The 21,541-nt window shown below is 38.5% G+C and overlaps 2 protein-coding genes across 3 annotated transcripts; one reads left to right on the forward strand and one right to left on the reverse strand.

Annotated features, from left to right (window-relative positions):
- Positions 1–71: 71 nt before the first annotated feature.
- On the forward strand, positions 72–11,805 carry LOC122776342 (ubiquitin-conjugating enzyme E2 Q2-like). Of its 2 annotated transcripts, none has more exons than XM_044036826.1 (13): positions 72–327; positions 3,731–3,835; positions 4,948–5,070; positions 5,157–5,213; positions 5,940–6,092; positions 6,799–6,883; positions 6,983–7,043; positions 7,136–7,226; positions 7,335–7,393; positions 7,901–7,949; positions 8,042–8,137; positions 8,742–8,808; positions 8,895–11,805. In XM_044036826.1, exons 1-13 carry the CDS (start codon positions 169–171, stop codon positions 8,924–8,926), a joined length of 1,137 nt encoding a protein of 378 aa, XP_043892761.1. In that variant the 5' UTR covers positions 72–168; the 3' UTR covers positions 8,927–11,805. The 2 variants fall into 2 exon arrangements, with proteins under 2 accessions (XP_043892761.1, XP_043892762.1); XM_044036827.1 differs by having other exon boundaries at positions 5,943–6,092.
- A 942-nt stretch (positions 11,806–12,747) lies between these two features.
- scamp5a (secretory carrier membrane protein 5a) lies at positions 12,748–20,892 on the reverse strand. Its single transcript, XM_044036828.1, has 7 exons — positions 20,706–20,892; positions 19,158–19,231; positions 18,903–19,022; positions 17,890–18,046; positions 17,685–17,786; positions 16,850–16,967; positions 12,748–15,811 (listed from the first exon to the last, which is right to left on the reverse strand). The coding sequence occupies exons 2-7, from the start codon at positions 19,162–19,164 to the stop codon at positions 15,617–15,619; spliced, it is 699 nt and encodes a 232-aa protein (XP_043892763.1). The 5' UTR covers positions 19,165–19,231; positions 20,706–20,892; the 3' UTR covers positions 12,748–15,616.
- Between the last annotated feature and the right edge of the window lie 649 nt (positions 20,893–21,541).

Here is a 21,541-nt window from a genome sequence, read left to right on the forward strand (position 1 = left end):
ACTGACAGTGTGAGAGTCTGTGTGCTCCAACCCTCCACCCCTCCAGCCCCTTTGTTTTCCTTCTCACGCTAACGTGCGAGATCCGTACACAGACTCAACTGCGCGGTCGCACTCCGCCCCGACTTACCCTCAGCGAGCAGCGGCCTGGTGGTTTGAGATGAGCTGAAGATGTCGGTGTCCGGGCTCAAGGCCGAACTGAAGTTTCTGGAGTCAATCTTTGACCCGAATCACGAGCGATTCAGAATCATAGACTGGAAACCAGACGAACTCAGCTGCCAGTTCAACGTCACAGGAGAGAAGCTGCTGATCATTCATTGCAACATCACGGTGAGTCCAGCAGCAGCAGCAGCAGAGGCAGCGGCATAGGCAGCGGCAGAGGCCGGTAGCAAACCCAGCAGGAGCAGCCACCGACAATCCCTTGAAACCAAACCATTCCGCGGAAGCTTCTGTGTTTACTCATCAACTCCCGAATAAAGTGTTAGCTCTTCATTTCACTCTATGGAAGCCACGTGTGTGTATGAAATGAACACCACAGTTTAATCTACTCTGAAAATAACACCAACATGTCGATTAATTCACGACGATGCGATAGCTTCTGTGCTAGCCTCTTCGCTGAAAGTAACGTTAGCCTGTTAGCCAAAATAACTGCGTTTCACTTCATAGTACTGCGGGTTCTAACTTTGTGACTACACAACATTATCCACTTCAAACTTAATGTTATTGCGCGCATAAACGCGCTGAATTTTCCGGTATAAGTGCTGTGAATGTAGGTAGTTTTGTATCAAAATGTCCAAATATACCGCGGAATACCCCTTGTTTTCATTTTAACCCTATACAGACGTAGTTTAAAAATGTCACTGTGTTCTATCTGAATTTTCACTAAATAGACGGAACTATCAGGTGAATATATTGGAATATGTTTGATTTAATAGAGTACATTATTATTGTTATTATTATTGTTATTATTAATAATGTTATGTCATGCAAAGAAAACATGTCCAGTCCAACCGGGCTTGCGATGCACCAATATTTGGAGACACGGTATAGAAAGGTTAATATATATAAGAAACGTAATATATATATATATATATATATTTATAATACTAAAAAACGAACCTTCCTGACGTTTTTCCCAGCCTTTTAAGACACAGGCAGTCAACTTATAGGCATTAAACAACCAGTCTATTCTCTCATCGTCACTGCACCAACATTTCCGGATTTTAATGACATTCAATTCAGTATAAGTATTACGCATTCTCAGTTTCACGTAATTCGTATAATTCATAAAACCTTATTTCTTTCAGAAATTATTTCTTAAACCTTCAAAATCTCGGGTCGATTCAAGATCCCCGACTTCGTGATACGTTTGCTATAATTTAATTATAAGAAGAGTTCCAATGTAATGTAATTAATATACTGCAATTCGAAAAAGGCTTTAATCATTATATTCATGAATGCCAGAACACATAAAAAGCAATACCATGCTAACATGTAAGAATGAGCTATTGCTGTAATCAAGTTGGTTTTGCTTGCTTATCCTTTTTAAATTGGCTTATAGTGTGAACTGTGCTGGTTTTGATCATGCACATATAATCACATGTTGTATGCCTTTGAACTCCAGCTCTTTGATTCAGGTCATATACATCATTAGTGACTGAGCTTTAAAAGTGAACAAATACTCAATGTGATGGACAGTACTCTAGAAAAAACATTAATTAAATTACATTATGTGCGGTATAGTATTCAATGCGCTTTACAATATCCTGTTCACTCAACACAGTTTCCAATATCACCTGCTGCTAAATAGGTCAAGGAAAAGCAGAATGTCACGACTGGGGCTCGCTCTTGTTGCACTTGTATTGCAGTGTGTTAGGTGGCACTGACCCTCTCAACACCCTGATCAGGGATGGAGCAATTTAAAATATTAGTGCACATTGAGATAAAAATGTGCTCATAATAATATTTTTAATAATATTTTTTTATTTTATATAAATATTAAAAATATTTTTAATATTTTTTCATTATTAGCATATTAATTGGGCTGGATCTATGGACCGTATGTATCCAGGCGTTCAGGGGCTTGTGATTTATAAGTATCTTTATTACATTCCTAATTTGTAGCCTTATTAACTTGTGTTTGTCACATTTCAGCATTTTGTTTGCGTAAGGATTTTGTAATGCTGCTATCATTAATCTGTTTCCTATTTGTGAGTATCTCAAAAAAGCATATTGATATTAACAACAAGAAGGTAGCATATGTATACGATCAACACATGCATTCCAATTATTTTGGTCAGGATAATGGTACAATCATTACGTTTTTCATATCATCACATGCCTAACCCTTAACTCTGAGCACAAACACATTTCACATTATGTTTATTTTGGGAGGGTGGGCACAGGCATGTCATGTTAAGCAGTCTGATAACAATCCTCCTGCAAGAAAATGAGCGATGAAGTAAAATAGGTTTTAATTTCTCCCTGCTCTGCCCCTGTTGGTGTAGTTACTCACTAGGTCTTGGTTAAACAACACCATCTGGCAAAGCCAGGCGTAGGAAGAGCATGGCGCTTCAGTTGTCAGTGGAGCTCCACTGATTTGGCCCATTGGTGGAAAAAATTGGTGATAGATGCCCTAAAGATATGGATTTTAAGAGCCGTGAACAAATGTTTTCCTTGTGGAGTCATTGCTGATGGTTGTTGTCTAAATTATTTGCTTTGTCTATAAAATGTCAGAAAAGATCCAACAACCTGTTATACCTGTTTAGTCCAGTAACAATCGCAATCATTAAAAAAGATATTCAGTTTTTAAGGATGTAAAACTATAGAAAATGTTACATTGAGACACATCCCAAGTTTTAGCAGTTTATCTTTGCATTCATGTGGTATGTTTAATTTTTAAAAACATGTCAACATCTAAAGTTATAGTTCTGATTAAGACATCACGTTACTGTTTAAATATGTCCAGTATTTTCATGTTTTGCAGCTGGTCATGGGCTGCTATTGGAGCTATTATTACTGATAACAGTCAGTCAGTCAGTTATCATCTACCGCTTTATCCTCCACCAGAGGGTCGCAGGAGGTGCTGTGCCAATCTCGGCTACATCGGGCGATAGGCGGGGTACACCCTGGACAGTTCGCCAGTCCATCGCCAATCCACACACAGATAGAGACAAACAACCATTCACTCTCACACTCACACCTATGGTCAGTTTAGGGTGTCCAATTTACCTAATCCCCACATTGCATGTTTTTGGATTGTGGGAGGAAGCCATCGAACCCGGGTTTTCTACTGATAACAGTACATGGCACAATTTAATCAAACAATACTGCACTTTACCGTGTGCTAGCCCCTTTATTATTCTAAATTGCCTCATGAGTCATTAGTCATATGAACCGAATTCCACAACGTGACTTAACAACTGCATACATATCTCACTGATGGTTTAGTGCCTCACTCAGCCACTTGCTAGAGATACTATCTCATCTCTGCAGCTGATCGTAGACAAATCATTTTTGTTCAGTCAGTTGGTGTCAGGCTGTGTGGGCCAAGACATTTGGGGTGGAACTGTTTATGGCTTTGGAAGAAATGTTGACTTTTTATGTAGATGAGGTTGGCTGTTTTACAAAAACAGTGGTGTTCTTTGTGGGAGTTAATATTCAATATTCAGGAAATAAGATCATCAAGGCTCAAGCATGACAGGCTAAATTTTTCTTCTCTCTATTGTGGCAGGAATCCTATCCCTCAACACCTCCGATATGGTTTGTTGACTCTGATGATCCCAGTTTGGCTGAAGTGTTGGAGCGCTTAGACGATGTGAGGAAAGGCAGCACATTGGTAAGTTGAATGAGGAGGTGGATCCAACATCACACACGGCTGTGCAATTAACCGAAACTTGTGCTTCAGTTACAATTACGGCCCCAAATTATTACAAAAAAGTAGTCGAAACATAAGGATTATATCTCTAAAACCTATGTCTTTCTGGCCAAAAACCTTTTAAGAGATTATTTGAGAATCATTTTTGATTTAGTCTGAAATGTATCTTGTTTTCTTTATGGCTGACTGGTCTTGTCTTTCTTTTTTATTTGTATTTTATTTACATTTTATTTGTTTTTTAATTTAATGTATGTGTTTGTATTTTATTTTTAATTCAGTTTTTTACACTGGAAGTGCACTACATCAGTGATTTTATTTATTTGTATTTATATTTTGACACAATATTTAAATACACAACAATTCACATTTATTTTCAAAATTTCATGTTCAAAGACACTTTGAAGTGTTGGTGGTAGAAGTTAAAAACAAATCCTCCTAAATGACACATGCAAAGTCATTGATTTGTAGTTTAGTATTTCCCAGCCCTCCTTCCTACAGCAGCAAAACTTAGACTCTAAGATGGATAAAAACGATGTGGCGCTGTTATCACATCGTTTTTATCCATCTTAGAGTCTAAGTTTTGCACACAGCGTTTTAAAGCTCTACCCCCAGATTTCTACTGATGTTCAGGTCCGGATGTTGTGGACTTTAAGGTCAGCTTTGCATAATTCTCCTTTTGTAGAATGAGAATCCAGTCTCAAGTTCAATTTCAGTTCCTTGACTGACACAGGATGTTTGCAAACAGACTTTGCTGCTGCTGCTGTTTAGTGGAATCCACTCTGTTGCCTCTGGCTGCCACACAGCCCTAGAGGATTTTTACCATCTCCACCACAATGAGTTTGGCAGAGTGGTTATTTCATATTGACTGGATTTTGCACATGCCACAATTGTCCCTTTTCTTACTTATGAATGTATTCAACACACACTTATTAAGGTATTAAGCTGTATTACATTTCATGACAGAACAGCTGTATTGGCTTGCGTATAAATGAACATGTGTACCTGATAAGTGGAAACATGGAATGGTTGTTATTTCTCAAGTTGCTTTCTAATTCCATGACATTTGATTTCAGCTCCTTCAGCAGTTAAAGCGGCTCATCTGTGATCTGTGTCGACTTTACAACCTGCCACAACATCCAGATGTAGAAATGCTCGACCAGCCTCTTCCTGCTGGTCCAATTAACCAGGATCGAAAGGTATCTATTAATAGCATTCATTTATTTATGTGCCTTTTTTGTCAAACTCTCACATCTGTTTACTCACATTGCTTTCCTCGCTACAGCATGGGCTGTCTGATGAGGTGACATCAGAAGAGGAAGAGGAGGAAGAAATGGGAGAGGTACCTCTATGTAGTTTGTAGGGCTGTCACAAACGTTTATTTCAATAATCGACTAGTCACCGATTATTTTTGCAATTAGTCGACTAATCGGATCATGGGTAAATTGCAGCTTATTGCACCAGCATGCAGCTGCACTTTTATAACCATCATTAGCTTCCAGCTTGAAGTGTTTAAGGTATGTGCTAACTAAAATACAGACAATTAAGCTGATAGTTCATTAAATTTTTATTGAACTTTGCCGCTTGTAGCAGCATTTGACATTTTTCATAAATGTCATAAATAAAATAAAATGAATTTCTTTTTAAACGTAAAACTATGCACTATGAATATATATTATAAAACATTAGCATTATCACATTTCCTATTCAAACACGACATCGCTGTTATAACGTTACAGCAAACAGGCTAAGGCTAATGAAATTGTCATTGTTAATATTAACGTTTACAACTATGATTAAGTAGCTCACTGTTGACATTAATTTTACCAGTTAATTAGCCAATTAGCTTATCGAGTCGACTGTCCCTCTTCTGCAATTTTGAGAGAAAAACAAAGCTTCGAAAAATAAGCGATTACATCGACCATCAAATTCATCGGCGACAAATTTAATAATCGAGACTAGTCGACTAATCTTGGCAGCCCTAGTTTGGTGGATTATCATTGATGGCCTCATGGGTTTTTTTTTACATGCTTTTTTAAAAAAAAACATAATTATCACACCATGACAGCAGGACGTAGACTTGGACCAAGACCTCGACCATTATGACATGAAAGAGGAGGAGCCGGTGGATGGAAAGAAGTCCGAAGATGATGGCATTGAAAAAGAAAATCTGGCCATCTTGGAGAAGATTCGTAAAAACCAGAGACAGGATCATTTGAATGTAAGTGTAAAACAGCAGCCGCCATATTATTTAGAACAAAACGTCAGGATTCTCCTGAGTAATTCTCACGGTCAAAAGCATTTAAGTGAAACAGTTACTGGATCCAAATATTTTCAAATACTGTGCAAATTCAACATTTCCACGCTGCCAAAGTGATAAATATTCAATCACTGCAGCTTTGTAATCACATTGCTTATTGACAGAGACCAAATACAGGGTTTTTTTTTTGGTAGCAGCCAAAATATTACAAACTTGAAACTGACATAACAGGATTTGTCATACAACATTAATACCATAACATTCAATATATTTATTAACATTAATCAAATTCCTGCTTCATTAGTCACATTTTTATTCACTTAAACAAACAAAAATGAAAGGTACAAGAGGAGGTTGGTCAGTATTTGAGTTTTTCCAACTTTCCAGCATTCTTATCCAGCATTCAAGGTTTTTGAAATGATTTGCAGTTGTAATCCAAACCGTACGTTCTGATTGTCCTTTCATACGGTCAAAGAGTCAGACTCTCTCCTCAGCATCTCTGGTTGCCCTGATTTAGTTGCAGCCACCTCTCCACGGCACGGAGGACTATATATATCATGTATCATATATATATATATATGTAGGATCTATATATATATGTATCTTCCTGATTGCCAAGGTGTTGTAGGTGTGTGTGATGAACCATCATTGGCGGTTTGTGTTGCAGGGTGCCGTCTCTGGCTCGGTCCAAGCCTCTGACCGCCTAATGAAGGAACTCAGGGAGATTTACAGATCACAGAGTTACAAGACAGGTGGGACACACTTCACCTGTGACGCTTGCCCTTAATGTTTTTAAGTTCCCTTCAGTGGGTTGAAGTTCATTTCTGTGCTTGTGTCATTCACCCTCACAGGTATTTATTCAGTCGAACTAGTCAGTGACAGCCTTTATGAATGGCATGTCAAGCTAAGGACGTAAGTTTTCACATTCAGTCACTTTCAGGTTTTTCAGCTAAATAATTAATGTTTGTTTTGATGAAATTTTAATTTGCCTTTCTTCACTCCAGGGTAGACCCAGATAGTCCATTGCACAGTGACTTGCAGGTCTTAAAAGAAAAGGAAGGAGTGGACTACATTCTGCTCAATTTCTCATATAAAGTCAGTCCCGTTGTATAATTTGAGATATATATCTATATATATATGTGTGTGTATTGTTTTTAAAAAAGATTTCTTGACATTTAATTTTCTTCCTTCTTCATATGATAGGATAATTTTCCCTTTGATCCACCATTTGTACGGGTTGTCTCACCTGTGCTCTCCGGAGGGTGAGTATGTTCTGATCTCCCCCCGTTATTGGAGAAACGTCATTTTCCCAACACAAAAGGGAATTACTGACTCCTTTTGCTCCACATGAAACGGTTTAACATCATATCTTGTGTATGCAGCAGTTTCTGGTCTGTTGATTCTGGACTTTGCTTGTTAAAGAGGAGCATGTGGCATACTTTTGTTAAATTACAGTATGCTCTTAGGCACAGGGTGAATTTTATTACATTGTATGATGTTAACTAGTGCAGTTAGACAGGAAAGTATTACCTGTTTATCACTACAATTAGGCAGTTTGACTTTATTTTATGTTGAATAAAAGGTACTTTTAGTATGGGTTTCAAGTCATACACATTTTTGAAGGGATTCTGATAAGAAATCTGTCATTTAAATTCACTACATTAGAAGTGATCACATTTTCATACTGAATCACAAAAAATAAGACTTCCTCAGTCAACCTAAATGATACATGACGACAGTTCTAATGCTGTTATGCTTTTTATTTTTAGTTATGTTCTAGGAGGAGGGGCCTTGTGCATGGAACTTCTTACGAAACAGGTATGTAAAAAGAGATTGATAAAGATTATGACTTTTTGTGAATTTATGTGAAGTGGCTGAATGTCTTTTTTTTGTGGTGTTGTGTTTTTCAGGGCTGGAGCAGTGCCTATTCCATAGAATCTGTCATTATGCAGATAAATGCGACTCTGGTGAAAGGAAAAGCCAGGGTGATGTTTGGAGCCAATAAGGTAAGTGATGTTGGTGAATATGTCATTGGACTGCTTTTAGTACATTATAAAGAAAGGTTTGACTTGAACACTTGAATAATAAATATTTATTCCAATACAATTAGGATCCTAGCATCTCTAGATCAATGTTCTATTTGTTTTGCTGATGGTTTTGCTAATGTCAGCAGTACTGGCACTAGCAGCCTTCTTTTAATGCACTTTTTACGTCTGCACACCTGTGTAGTTGAACCTTATTTTCATGTATTGTCTGTGGATTGTTGTTGCTCCATCTTCTGTAGCTTTAAGTGCCTTTAATGGCAGGGATCCACCAGGGATCGGATCTTCAGTGATCCGCTAAAATACTCTCCTGTTTTGCCTAGTATACAGTATATATGCTGCCAGTTATTTACATCTACAGCGCCACTTCCTGTCGGCTACCAGAGCTCTGCTGGAGAGAAGCATGTGTTTTACTATTGTCCTGTTATGCAGTTATTGGACAGCAGTAGAAAGCATCGGGAAGAGATGGGGAATTACTTGAAGATACCTGCCACTGATTGCTATAGTACCTGTTCATAAAGTGACTATTTGACTGAGAAAGGTTTACACAGCGTTGTTTGTTTTTCAGAACCAGTACAATCTTGCCAGAGCACAGCAGTCCTACAAATCCCTTGTGCAGATTCATGAAAAGAATGGTAAGCGTTTCTACACTTCCACAATTTGATTTACTATTCCTGTTTGATTGTGACTCAGTAGATATTCCCTCTGTGTATTTCTACAGGCTGGTACACACCACCTAAAGAGGATGGGTAAGGAGTTACTACCACTATGCACAGGAAACGTGTCTCTGGGTCAGAGTATCTTGTTTTCTTTGGAATATTCCCCCACCCCCCCTCTGACTTAACTGGGAATATATCGTCTTTCTCACGGAAACCACCTCCCTGTCTCATCTGACAAGTATTCCTTTGCCCCGCTGCAGGAAAAAAAAGACTTAACTCTGGTGTCACTTTGCTTCTCCCCTCAGTGTTTTAGTGAGGCGGATGATGTGAGGGTATCACTAGTCCTGTTTTTCTAAATTGCTCATTTGTCTTTAAAAATCCTTTCTCCCTTTAAATGTGTAGAGATGCTTTTTCATTTTTGCTGCTTTGACAAACTGGGATTGACAAACAGTCAGTTGCTCCTCGTTAAATTGAGTTTTAAAAGAAATGTCATACAGAAACTGCTGAAGTGGCACCTCACTGCACCTGCTTTTATTTCTGGTTTTTTTTTTGGAAAATTAAGTGGTACATAACAGCAAATAATGTTCTAGAGATATTACTTGGCCATTGATATTTTTTTTTATCAGTTGAGCATCCAAGACAATAAATGAGCCAATTTACATACAGTACTGTGCAACGGTCTTGTTGTTTTAGCAGTGCTACAGTAACCATACAGTATAATCCTTTCTCGATCAATTTATTGGAACACGTCCACAAAGTATGGTAAACATGTATGCAGTTTTGGAATAATTAAGTGTCAGTTATTCAGTGTGACCTACCCTTAACCTGGCTCTCTTAAACCTGGAGTGGAACCATAATTAATGCTATTGGTAAAACCTGCATTTGTCCTACATTGTTGACAAATATCTACTGTGTAAAAGGTCTGCGATGCCTGATTACATGCACATTTGTTATGAGTTAAACTCATTGACAGTGCGCTAATATCTCAGCCTCGTCATACCAATCCAAATGCCAACGGTCACAGAATTTGACAGACTTACAAAAAAAACAACAGCGCCAGTGGAAGCCCTGAGACTTTTGCACAGTCCTGTATTTTAGGAGTACATCTTGAAAGTGAGATGATCTACGACTCTGTATCTTTTTAGCTCTTACTTTTTAAAAAAATGTGTGAAGTGTACTGGGCCGAGCAGATCCAAAATGCCACTGACGTCGTGTCATGTCGCCGAACAAATCAAGTGGTTTAAGCGATGATGCGGCCGGAGTGGATTTGAAAACTCAACATACAGTGTATTGTGGAAAGAGGATATATTTTCACCAGATGCACTATGAGAGGAGCACTGTGACGTCACAGTGGAAGTCCTTACAGACTCGGTTTTTAGACCGAGGACCTGTTTTTGCCTTATTTCTGTCAACACACAGTGCTCGGTCTGGCTGGTGTCTTGCATCTGGGTTGTGGCTGTTAAGATGAAGGATAGTTTGAATCTGGAAATGAAGCCCAGCGTGTGCAAAAGCTAACATCACGTCGCACAGGGGTCCTCGTCTCGGCCACAGTTGTAAGATAATTTTGGTTTGAGTAGTCGCTTTGTTGAATACGAGCATGCTGGGATGGGCTTATACAGGGCGAAATGATAAAGGGCGTTTGGATGTGGGGGGGAAGGGATTGTTCAGCCGTTTCAGTTTTTGCACTGACTTATGTTGTAATTTCCTCGTGTACATTGATACATAGTTTTCCCCCCTAATCAGTCATGAGGTGAAACTGCCGCCATGTTGCGTAACATTTGCAGTTGGATTCACCCCTTTTGCTGCTGCCTTAGTTTTCTCTCAGTCAGCAGCTGAACTTCCATCATTTGCAGGGCTTCCTTTGCTGCCACAGACGTGTTCAGGTGTCTCTTGATCTCTCTCATCATCTAACAAAAAAAAAGATCATTTGTGGTGTGATAAGAACTGACCTGAAACTCTTTAAAGAGGCTTTTAACTTTGACCTCGCAATATACTGTAGTACACCATCAGTACTACTGTTCCCCATACTACAGGACACACTCACTGTATCTGTCCATTTGTTCTTCTGCAATTTATTTGTTAACACTGTCAGCAAAAGCACGTTTGAATGGCAACTCAGGTAACAAACAATCCTTCGGAGGGGACTCTGTACATGTACATGCTCATTTATTAATGCTCTCTTCCACTGATGTTTAGAGACACTCTCAAAAATCACATGATGTCAAACAGGAAATATAATCAGCTTTACAATAATAATATTTCTTCTAATTGAAGAGAGGAAGGACATTTGCAGAAATATTCCAGGACTGTAGGAGCAAGGTGATCAGTAAATGGCTTATCAGTACCAACAGAACCTGTGCTTTTTTCCCCTCAAGCACTGAAATGTCTTTAATTTCAGTGGAGGATTTTTGATAATTCCTGATTAAATGTTCGCACAAACATGCACATTCTAAGAAAAAAAAAATCTGGAAACCATTTTTTTGTTTTTTTTCCCAGCATACTACTCAACATCCTGTTGTTACATGTCTGTACACCTGAGCACTGAGGAGTTATCAGGTATGATCAAACACTGTCCTCACCTTTTAAAGGGCCCGTGTTGCTTGGCAGCACAGAAAAGTTGCACCATAAACTTAACTTTTTAGTATCCGCTGCTGCAAAGTCCTCCTGTGATCTCCTTACTCCAAAATGCCAAAACTCTGGTTAGAGGGTATATTAAGAAATGATTCAGGTTTGATCGATGATGCCATGGTGAACTAGACTTGCACGCTTCTCTAACTGAATTTTTGCTTTGAAAGGATTCCTTTTATCTCGGTTGTGAATTCATTTCCTGGCACCAAGAAAACGGAGGTCATTCTGGCACCTTTGGCTCGCTTTGTGTTTCTTTATGTTTCATTTTCCATTTGAAGAAGTTTTGGCCATGTACAGTAATTTGTAAACTTGCATCAAGTTTATGAATAAAGAATTTTAAGATTATTGCAGTTTTCTGGGCTTCCGCTTTGTTATTTCAGCCATCAAATGAACACAACATCCCACATCACCTCGTGTATCTTATCCAGTACCAGTCCAACGTTTGAACATACCCTGTCATTCGGTGTTTTTTACTTGTTTTTATTATTTTTATATTTCTACATTGTAGATTAATACTGAAGACATCCAGACTATGAAGCAACACATATGGAATTATGTAGTGAACAAAAAAAGTCTCCGTCACCTTCAGTATGTTGTCACCTGGGATGGTTTTCCAGCAGTCTTGAAGGAGTTCTCGGAGGTTCCCATTACAAGTGCTCAGCACCTCTGGGAACTCCTTCATGGTTGCTGGAAAACTGTTCCAGGTGACGACCTCATGAAGCTGATTGAGAGAACTGCCAAGAGTGTGCAAAGCTGTCATCAAAGCCAGAGGTGGCTACTTTGAAGAATATAAAATAAAAAACATTCTGGTTTCTTAAACATTTTTTTGTTTAATACATAATTCCATGTTTTCCTTATGTCAAACGTATGACAGTATCAGTCAAATGAAATTCTATTCCCCGTCTCCCATCATATACGATTTGCACTACTGTAATGCATATCTGTACATTACTGTATTGTACACCATCCCCACCACACTATTGTACGTGCTGTATATTTCCACAATAAATACAATCTGTACCACTGCAAATAATTTATACTGTATAGTTATAGCCCACTGTATATACCAGTATACATTCACGCACACACAAGTATATTATAGTTATTCTGTTACTGCTTATGCACGTCTGGTTCAATGCAATCAGCATTTCATTGCCTCGTACCTGTGACGTGTTCAATGACAATAAAGTTGAATAGAGACGGATTTAACAAGCTCTGACGTTTTTGGATTCTGGATTTAAGACAGAGATAAAGATAAAAGCAAAGTTATTAAAGGACAAAAGAAGATGCAACAAGAACTATTTATTATCTCTCAGGGTAAGACCAAATAATACAAAAAGTAATACACAAAAATGTATTCCTCATTTACTCCACTAATGGAGACACAGCCTCCTGAAATGTTTCATTCACCTAATTAGAGCATGTTCCTACTGAGAGTGTATATCAATGGCAAATATTTACCCCATCGTTAAGTCATTATATATTCATATCTACTTATTTATAGTACATGATAAATACATATCCAACAACACACGTCACATATGGGGAACACGGGGAAGGTCGAGTGGAAATGGCTGTCAAGAAGCTTTGAAACAGGAATGTGAAGCAGAGAGTATAATCTCCCCGGCGCGCCGAAGATCCTGGTTTTCATTCGGCTAAAATGTCCATAAACACGGTAACGGTGCTGTATGTACATATGACAGGAAGCTCATACTTCTAACTCACTGCCGCCTTGAGAGAAAACTTCTCTGTCCATCTTAGTGTGGAACATTACACTTTCATTTGAGCATGTGGATGATTTTTAGTGTTGTATTTCATAACTACTGTATATGCATCTGCTGGTGAAAATGTTACATGATTGTAAAATTATACTTATAATTATGAGTGTCCAACAGAAGAGAGCGAAAAAGGCCCCATTCCTCTAATTCATAACAAGTGCGTGTGTATATTTGAGGCCTGCACAACAGGACCCCACTATTAACTCTACTGATAAATATGTCACGTTAGTATTGCTACACGGTGAGTCACACGGTGAAGGACGTTTGCACCGTCAGCAGGTGACCCAGCGCAAAACACTGATTAAAAATGATAGAATTAACAAAACACCTTCAAAGATCTGAATACCCAGAGCCACGGAGAGACACAGTAAACACGTACTTCACACTCACACACACACGCGTCTTCAAAGAAAACCACACAAAAAAAACATAAGGTTGATACAAAAAAAAAGCTAAACAAATAACTATTAAACACCACACCATCACAATCAGACGAGACAACTCACGGGATCGGAAATAACGAGCATTCAAATACGTATCTTCACATCTGTTTCAAGTCTAATACTGTATATTACTGCAATAACCAACTACTGAATCTTGAAGAGTTTAAAGTGACTTCACTTTTTAACTGAAAGAAAGAAACATAAAATACTCACAAGGTACACACACACACACACACACACAAATATTCTCTCTCTTTCAATAGCACATCTTCAAGAAATAAGTGGCAATTTTTTGCAATTGTATATTCTATTTTTCTTTTATATACATGTCATATCACACCAACTCATGGAATAACATCAATAGCCACGAAATGACACACGGAGTGAGGCCTGAAAGTCCAGAGCTCCAGAAACAAGTATAGCCATTTAAGCATTTACATGTAGGGGTTAAGAGGAAAACAATTTGCCAAAGTGGGGGAAATGTCCATCACTTCATACAACGCTATGACAGCCAACAACGATGATTATTCTAATATTTACTATGTGTTCAACCTGCGAGTGTTTTGGTTTTTTCTCTCTCGTGTAACCTCTCCAGTTTTGATTTGGAATGTTTTTTTATCCAAAGAACTGCAATCCTAAATACTGCATGTGCTTCACTTCAAACGTGGAATAAGACGTTTAACTGCTCAACGCATAGGATTGGATGGAACTCTACAAAACCAAGTGCCCCCCATGATGGTGGAATAGTGGTGAAAAGAGGAGACAAAAGCCAGAAGACGTCGACGGTTTAAGGGCTTTAAAGGTAGAATTTAAAACCAGCCTTCACAAATTTCCTGAGAAATGTAAAAAAAAAAAAATAATAATAATAATTAGTGTGGATTAAAAAACAAAAGAACGTAAGAAAGTTTCTTCACTGCGTCAAGCTAATGACTTCTTATTATAGGTAAGACCTATGTTACAGGTAAAAACATTTCCAGCAGAAATTGTCTAATTCATTTATTTTGTTCAGATTTTGTTCAAATTTAATTTCTCTTTTTCAACATATAACTTTAGTTTACCTGGGCCAATATTCACATCAAAATATCCTCCTACAACATACCAACTTACAGGGACACATTTGGCAATAAATTCAGTGTTTTACTAAGAGTTTTTGGTAAATAAAGAGCTACTACAACCAGACAGGAAGCAGAATACCAGTGGTGCATTATGAGTTCCAGTTTAAATGCATGCAGCATAGATCTGTCTGCACCTCTACAGTTTTCCTTCTAATAATAACAATAATAATAATTTTGGTCGGGATGACACAGAGACATGCAATGCTGCCCTCCACAGAGAAAAGGTTTCTGAATACTGAAACTACAGCTCTCTCCAACTAATTACTGATAAACATATTATCACTAGTTAAGCTCCTTTATTGTTTATATGATTTGGGCAGTCATTGTGTTATTTGTTTATCATATTTATTGGTTAAGAGTAGCAAGAGTGTAAATTGCACATAATCCCATAACGTTCCTTTAACTGGGAATCTCTTCATGTGCGGTAACGAGTTCAAGCATTGGGTGACCTGATCGCTGAAGAAAAGTAAACACATGTTTAACGGTTATAGTTCCTTAAACACATTAAAGATAAAGTTACATGTGTTGTAAATCCACCTGAATGAATATTATATGTCTCCATTTAAACACAACTCACATTGACCAGCTAAAACTGAGCAGCATAAAATAAAAATAATTAAAAAAACAACAACTTTCTAATAACGGAATGACTTAACTGAACTGGGAACTGAATGAATTATTATCGCATCCAAAAACAAGACTTTTCTCTTCAAGAACTCATCCTACACATTATAATGAAGGTCACCTAATTCTGAATTGTGTTCTTAATTGATCCCTTTTATATCTCTCCCACTCGGCAGGCTGCCCTCCCCCCCTCGCCCTACATTGGGTCGTCGTAGTTGTAGGTGGGAGCTGCTGAGTACTGGTTCTGGTTCTGCTGCATGGCTCCCTGAGCGGCTCCCATGGCAGCCTGCTGAGCTGCCTGCTGGACATGGGGATTCTTCCAGGCCCCAGTGGCCCACTCCTCTTGGGCCTTGCCCAGGCTACCACCACTACCACGGTAGAAGTTATGAACCTGTGAAAGAGAGCACACGAGGGTTGTAACTGACAACGAGTTTGTAGAGATTCAAAAAGTTCCTGTATTGAAAGTGCGGCTGTGTGAGGTATTGACACATGATCGACACTGACTTTGCCAAGCACGCCACCATTTCTGCATATCAGCTAGAGATTTTAGACCCGCTCAATAGGACATGATGTCAATTTTATACATTTAAAGACGTTTAAAGATCCTCATTGGACATCAGTGTGACTGACAGCTGGTATTATCTAATAGGTGCCTGTTGACAAGTGATGTGTATGAATTTCCAAAACCTGAACATGGCGCTGGCCAAATCGCTTCAGAACAAGAGTTGAGATTATGAGTGACATCACTTCTGGCTGAACTGCTGCATCTACACAGTCCAGTCAGAGCGCTTAGGTTAGTCCCAAAAACAAAGGTAAAGAGCAGAGGTGACAGAGCCTTTGCAGTGGCAGTGGATGCTCCCAGACTGTTGAGCATTTTAAATCATCTTTAAAAGGTTACTTTTACACAGGTTGAGCTGGACTCCCATTGTTTTTGTTTGTTTGTTTTGCTTTTATATGTTTTTACTGTGCTCTGTAGTGTTTTTCAAACGTTTTATGTTTTTATGCTTTCTATTTTTTATACTGATTTTAGTTTTTTCAATGACGTCATTGTGTACTGCACTTTGGTCAACCTTGGTCGTTTTTTTAAATGTGGAATTTGAAGTTTGGAAACTCTCCTGCACTAAAGACAAAAAAAAAATCAGCAATTTCAGCTCATTAATTCACAGCTCAGGGTTCTAGCTAGCGCATTTTAACGTCGATTTCCTTGTTGTAACGTGTCGTGATCTTGGCTACTGTTTGATCTAATCACGCCAGCATCGAAGCGTGGAAATAACAACAAACGCACGTGTAGTATTTTGCGCGTATTTCACGCCACACATGACATTTCTCACGCTGAGAAGGGATAAAAATAGGTTTTGTGGAATTTGTTCTTTATTATATTCACATATTAACTGTTTTCTAATAAGTGGACATGCACTGTGTTAGTCACCTTTGTGAGGGCGATGAAGGAGAGCACGGCTACCGCAGTAAACATGATGGTGGGAATCAGCATCACCACAGCTGAGCCGACATTGGTGCTGAAGAAGGTGATGGTAGCCAGCCAGCCACTGGGGAAGCAACAAAAGAGATATCATCATCACACATGACAAAGCATAAATACATGATGCAGTATTGATGATTTTCCTGTGGCCCCATATCTGCAACATAAGCGAACAGCATTTAAACTTTGTTGAAGCAGGTTTGGTGCAAGAGAAGCTACCGAAAACACAGTGGTATAAACTGTAAAGGTTTTCAAAGCCTTAGTGTCAAGTGTAACGCAGTATAATACATGGACAATGTGTAAAAATATTAGTAATCAGTATTTGTACGTCAGGCTCTCTACCTGGGATACAGTCAGGTGACATCTGAAAGAAAATCAATTAAATAAAAACCTAATCAAAGAAAGCAGTCCACCCAACAACCGTTTCAGCCAGCACAGAAGAAGTGGAGAAGTGAAGGAAGGAGATGTGAGGAAATGAAGAAGTAAGAAGTGAGGAAAAGAAGATATGAAAGGAAGTGAGGAAACTCACTCATCATGGAACACACACAAGCAGCCGCGAAGGGAAAACACTGGAGACTGAAATGCTAATACTAAAAAACAGGAGGTAAAAGAGAATTTAAAACATAAATAGTAAATCATCAACCACATGCTACAATCTTCAGGATCACCAGATGTAAGACCATCTCAACACCTATGAAGAACTTTGGAACGACAAGTAACACAGAACTGAAAACGATCTACTTTAAAATGAACAATGTTATTTAATGAGTGAAATAGTCCTTACCACACCCCCCAACCTGGAATGCCAACAGTCTGGATGATACTGATCACCACCTGGGCCATGAAGACGAAGAAGAACGCCATGAAGTTGAAAGAGCTGTCAGTCCTGCACAGAGAGAGAGAGAGAGAGAGAGATAAAATCGTCATTATATTTGATGTGATTCAGCAAGAAACAGCTGCCGTGAAGGATCAGGCGAGACTCCTCTTACTTGAAGGCCTTGTAGATGGGCCTAAACCAACAGACATAAGAGCAGGGGGTGAAGAGGATGAGCCACAGGATGGCCATACCAAAGTTGGTCGCTCCACCGCCTCCACACATCCACGCCAGGCAGCCAATCAGATTAAAAGCTAGTGTGGCACTATTCACTGTTAGCATCACAGACGAGAAGAGAAATGACCCAAACATGTTTTATTTAATCACAGTCAAGTCATGTCTAAGTCAAGCTACATCTTAACATAAACAGGAACTATGATTTGTTTAGCACATGTAGTTTTTAAACCAGACTTACATTCTTAGTTTCAAAAGGAAAAAGAAAAAGATGCTATGCTGTTTTATGTCACATTACAAATACTGTTACTATTAAGATCTTCTGCATTAGTATTAATTTATGATAAGTTATTTGTTCTACGCCAGGACAAAAACAGCACTCATGTATTAAGACCCACAAATGGCTTGCAAAATAAATGTAACTTAAGATATTTATTTTGCATAAAATTAAGTTGTGATGGATTTATCAAACATTTCTTTGAAATCTCTGGTTCACCATTTCAGAACAACATTAGGCGATACAGAAATGGCAGTAAAATAGTCAGAGCATTTATAGTATGCACACATTTGCCTTTGTCAGGATTTATGTTGAAAAAGTGATTAAAACAGTGGCAAATAATGTGAATTTAGAAGTTTTACGTTTCATATTTCAAGTTTTATGTAAATTTACACTTGAATAAATGCTAAAAACAGATGGAAATTGCTCTGTGACATGAAGCGGTGTGACCAGTCAGTCTGGTCTCACAGCTTTACTGGAGCGACTGATGCTGGACAATCATAATATTTATGGCAAAACAGTGTGAGAGTCAGAAGGAGTGCATAGGTTAACCATCATGTGAGCAACACAATGTGTAGTAAAAGGTAGTTTGCATATTGCACTGTTCTGCAGGTCAGCAGCTCACACACACACACACACACACACACACACAGACTTTGAGCTGGAGGAACACTTACAGATCCATAGGTAATAGAGCCTTTTGCACATGGTGCGACGCTGGTCTGGGATCTCATTGAAATCTTGGTAAAAACATGGCTTGAGGGGAATGAAGCGAGGAAGAGGAGGAAAGTTGTTTTCTGGAATACAAAGACGCAGTTCAGCACAGCTGTTCACAGGGAATTCAGAAAGTGTTCAATACAAGACAGCTGTAAGATTGAGAAGTATAAATCGGTTGATTTAAGCAACAAAGCTGAAAGGAGTGGAAAACTTACCTGCCATAATGACCGCTCAGTGTGTTCCTTCACTTCCAAACAGACTTCAATATCAGCTTTCCTTAAAAACAAACCTGCAAACAGGGCGGTTTTTATAGGTGCAAACTCATAAACCTGGCATGCACACACTGAATCCACATGTGATCTGATTAAAGGTGCTGTCACATAGTAATGCATCATTTATTTATTAACAACATGGATGGGTTGACATGAAAATCTCACATCATGATTATTCTGATAATCATAAATAATGACAATTCAAAAGCTTTCAATTATATATTTTCTAAGAAACTCTACTCATCATTTAGTTTGTATCCAAGATATTTTAGAAGACGATATGTATATATATATACAAACATTACTAGAATCTTAAATAGTTATTAAAGAAAGGTGTGGGAATCACATGGTACCTCACGATGTGATACGTGATACATGGTCCACGATACCAATAATATCATGATACAACAATTCTGTGATAATCAAAATATTGCAAGACAATAATATAGTGATATATCACAATATCTGACAAAAACAAAATGTCCGTGAAAAGTGAAAAGTGCAGGATTTCTCTATTTATCCACAACATAAAGAACAAAGGAGGAGGAGACATGAAGTAGTGACGCCTGGCGAGTTAAACTGTCAAACCGTTTACATTAAAGCGCGTTCATTTATTAATTAAAATATTGATATTTGACCGGGCATTTTGCATTATTGTATGGCGAGAAGCTCATAGTTCCTAGTTCTTCAAAATAAAACACTAGGACATTATGTTTTAGCAGCTACACAGAATTTACAAGTCATATTAATAATTTCCCCAACTACAATTATCCCGAAATTCCCATTTTATTATCAGTGCTTTGTTGTCACGATACGCGAGATTATCGTATTCCGTCTCATCCATTCACTATGAGCGCAGTGGAGTGTGGCCTAAAATAAGCATAACCTATGAGTGTAGCGTATGTGTGCTGAAGGCTGCGCTATCATATAGCTCTTTTATTTTTCTTTGCACCATAAAGGTTGGCTGTCGACGGTTATGAAAACATTTTTCCCAGAATATTTGACCACATTTCAAAGCCCATGATGGTGAATGTGGAGCATTTTAGCCTGTAGCTGTGAAGGACATCTTTACGCCTTATACAGGGCAATCTACTGACACACACACACACACACACATACACGGGGAATGAAAATTAAATCACACAGGTCTCTGATGATTTCATGTATTATGATCGTCAGAGTGTTTTAAATGTGCGGGTGTCAGTGATGCTGCAGCAGCAGGACACACACACACATAGAGCATCGTGATCACACACACAGACGATGGAGAAGCGTCCTTCAGCCTGTGCGGTACGACACATCTGTCTGTATCTGCCTCGCCTTCATCATTCACACATAGATCAAGTCAAAGACACACAACAATGATTTAATCAGGAGCCAGATAAAACATTTTTACACAGGAATAATAATAATAATAATATCCCGCCTCAGTCGTCGGCCCTGGACGCGGTGTAATGAATGAAAATGCAGCGATTGAAACGCCTTACCCACCTGATCGGTCCGTGAATGTCGCTAGAATCCCTCTGTTCGTTTACAGACCATCATACGGATTAATAATCTGCGTTAAAGCGCGCTGCAGGAAGTAAACAACGCCGAGGTTTAGCGAGACAAATAACTGTCGTTTATTCCTCAAATGATGGAATTGGGAAGGTCACGTGAGTCTTCTTTTCTTTACGCACATAGCCAGGGTTGCCAGGTCTGCGTGATAAACGCAGACCACTGATCTATTCAAAACCAGCCCCCCCAAAAAGCATCCCAGTACCAGAACTCAGTATATAACGACAAAGAACAAAAAATATTAATGTTTGTGTTCCAGCTGTGTTACATTCAGGAGGGTTTATTGATCAATTCAGGCAGTGTCCCTGTTTAGAGACAAACTTTTTTTTACACTTATTCCATGTGTTTTGGCTCACATTAAAATTGCAATTAATTAACAAATGAAATGTAGCATACCATGACAAGTTTTTCACATGATTGTATATTTCTATAGCTGGGTGTTATTTACCACACTGCCATCCACTTTGACTGGGGCTCCACTTAACACTCACCATTGCTGCCTGTATTCCCTGGTAAACTGGCCCTCACTCCATTCTCACAGACAGACTCACTGGTTTCTGTTCATTTTCAAAACCTATTATGCTATCATTAAAGTTGATATCAGTATAAAACTCTGCTGCTGCTTGAATAAATGACATTGTAGTTCTATAAACACATCATAACTGACTCAGAACTGTCTTGTCGAAATCTATTACTTGATACAACTGTAGCCGGGTGGTAAATAAACCCAGAAGTTCTTGTTTTTATGTGTTCTTTGTTTATTGTGTTCT

The sequence above is a fragment of the Solea senegalensis genome, linkage group LG10 (genome assembly GCF_019176455.1).
Source record: "Solea senegalensis isolate Sse05_10M linkage group LG10, IFAPA_SoseM_1, whole genome shotgun sequence".
NCBI lineage: Eukaryota > Metazoa > Chordata > Actinopteri > Pleuronectiformes > Soleidae > Solea > Solea senegalensis.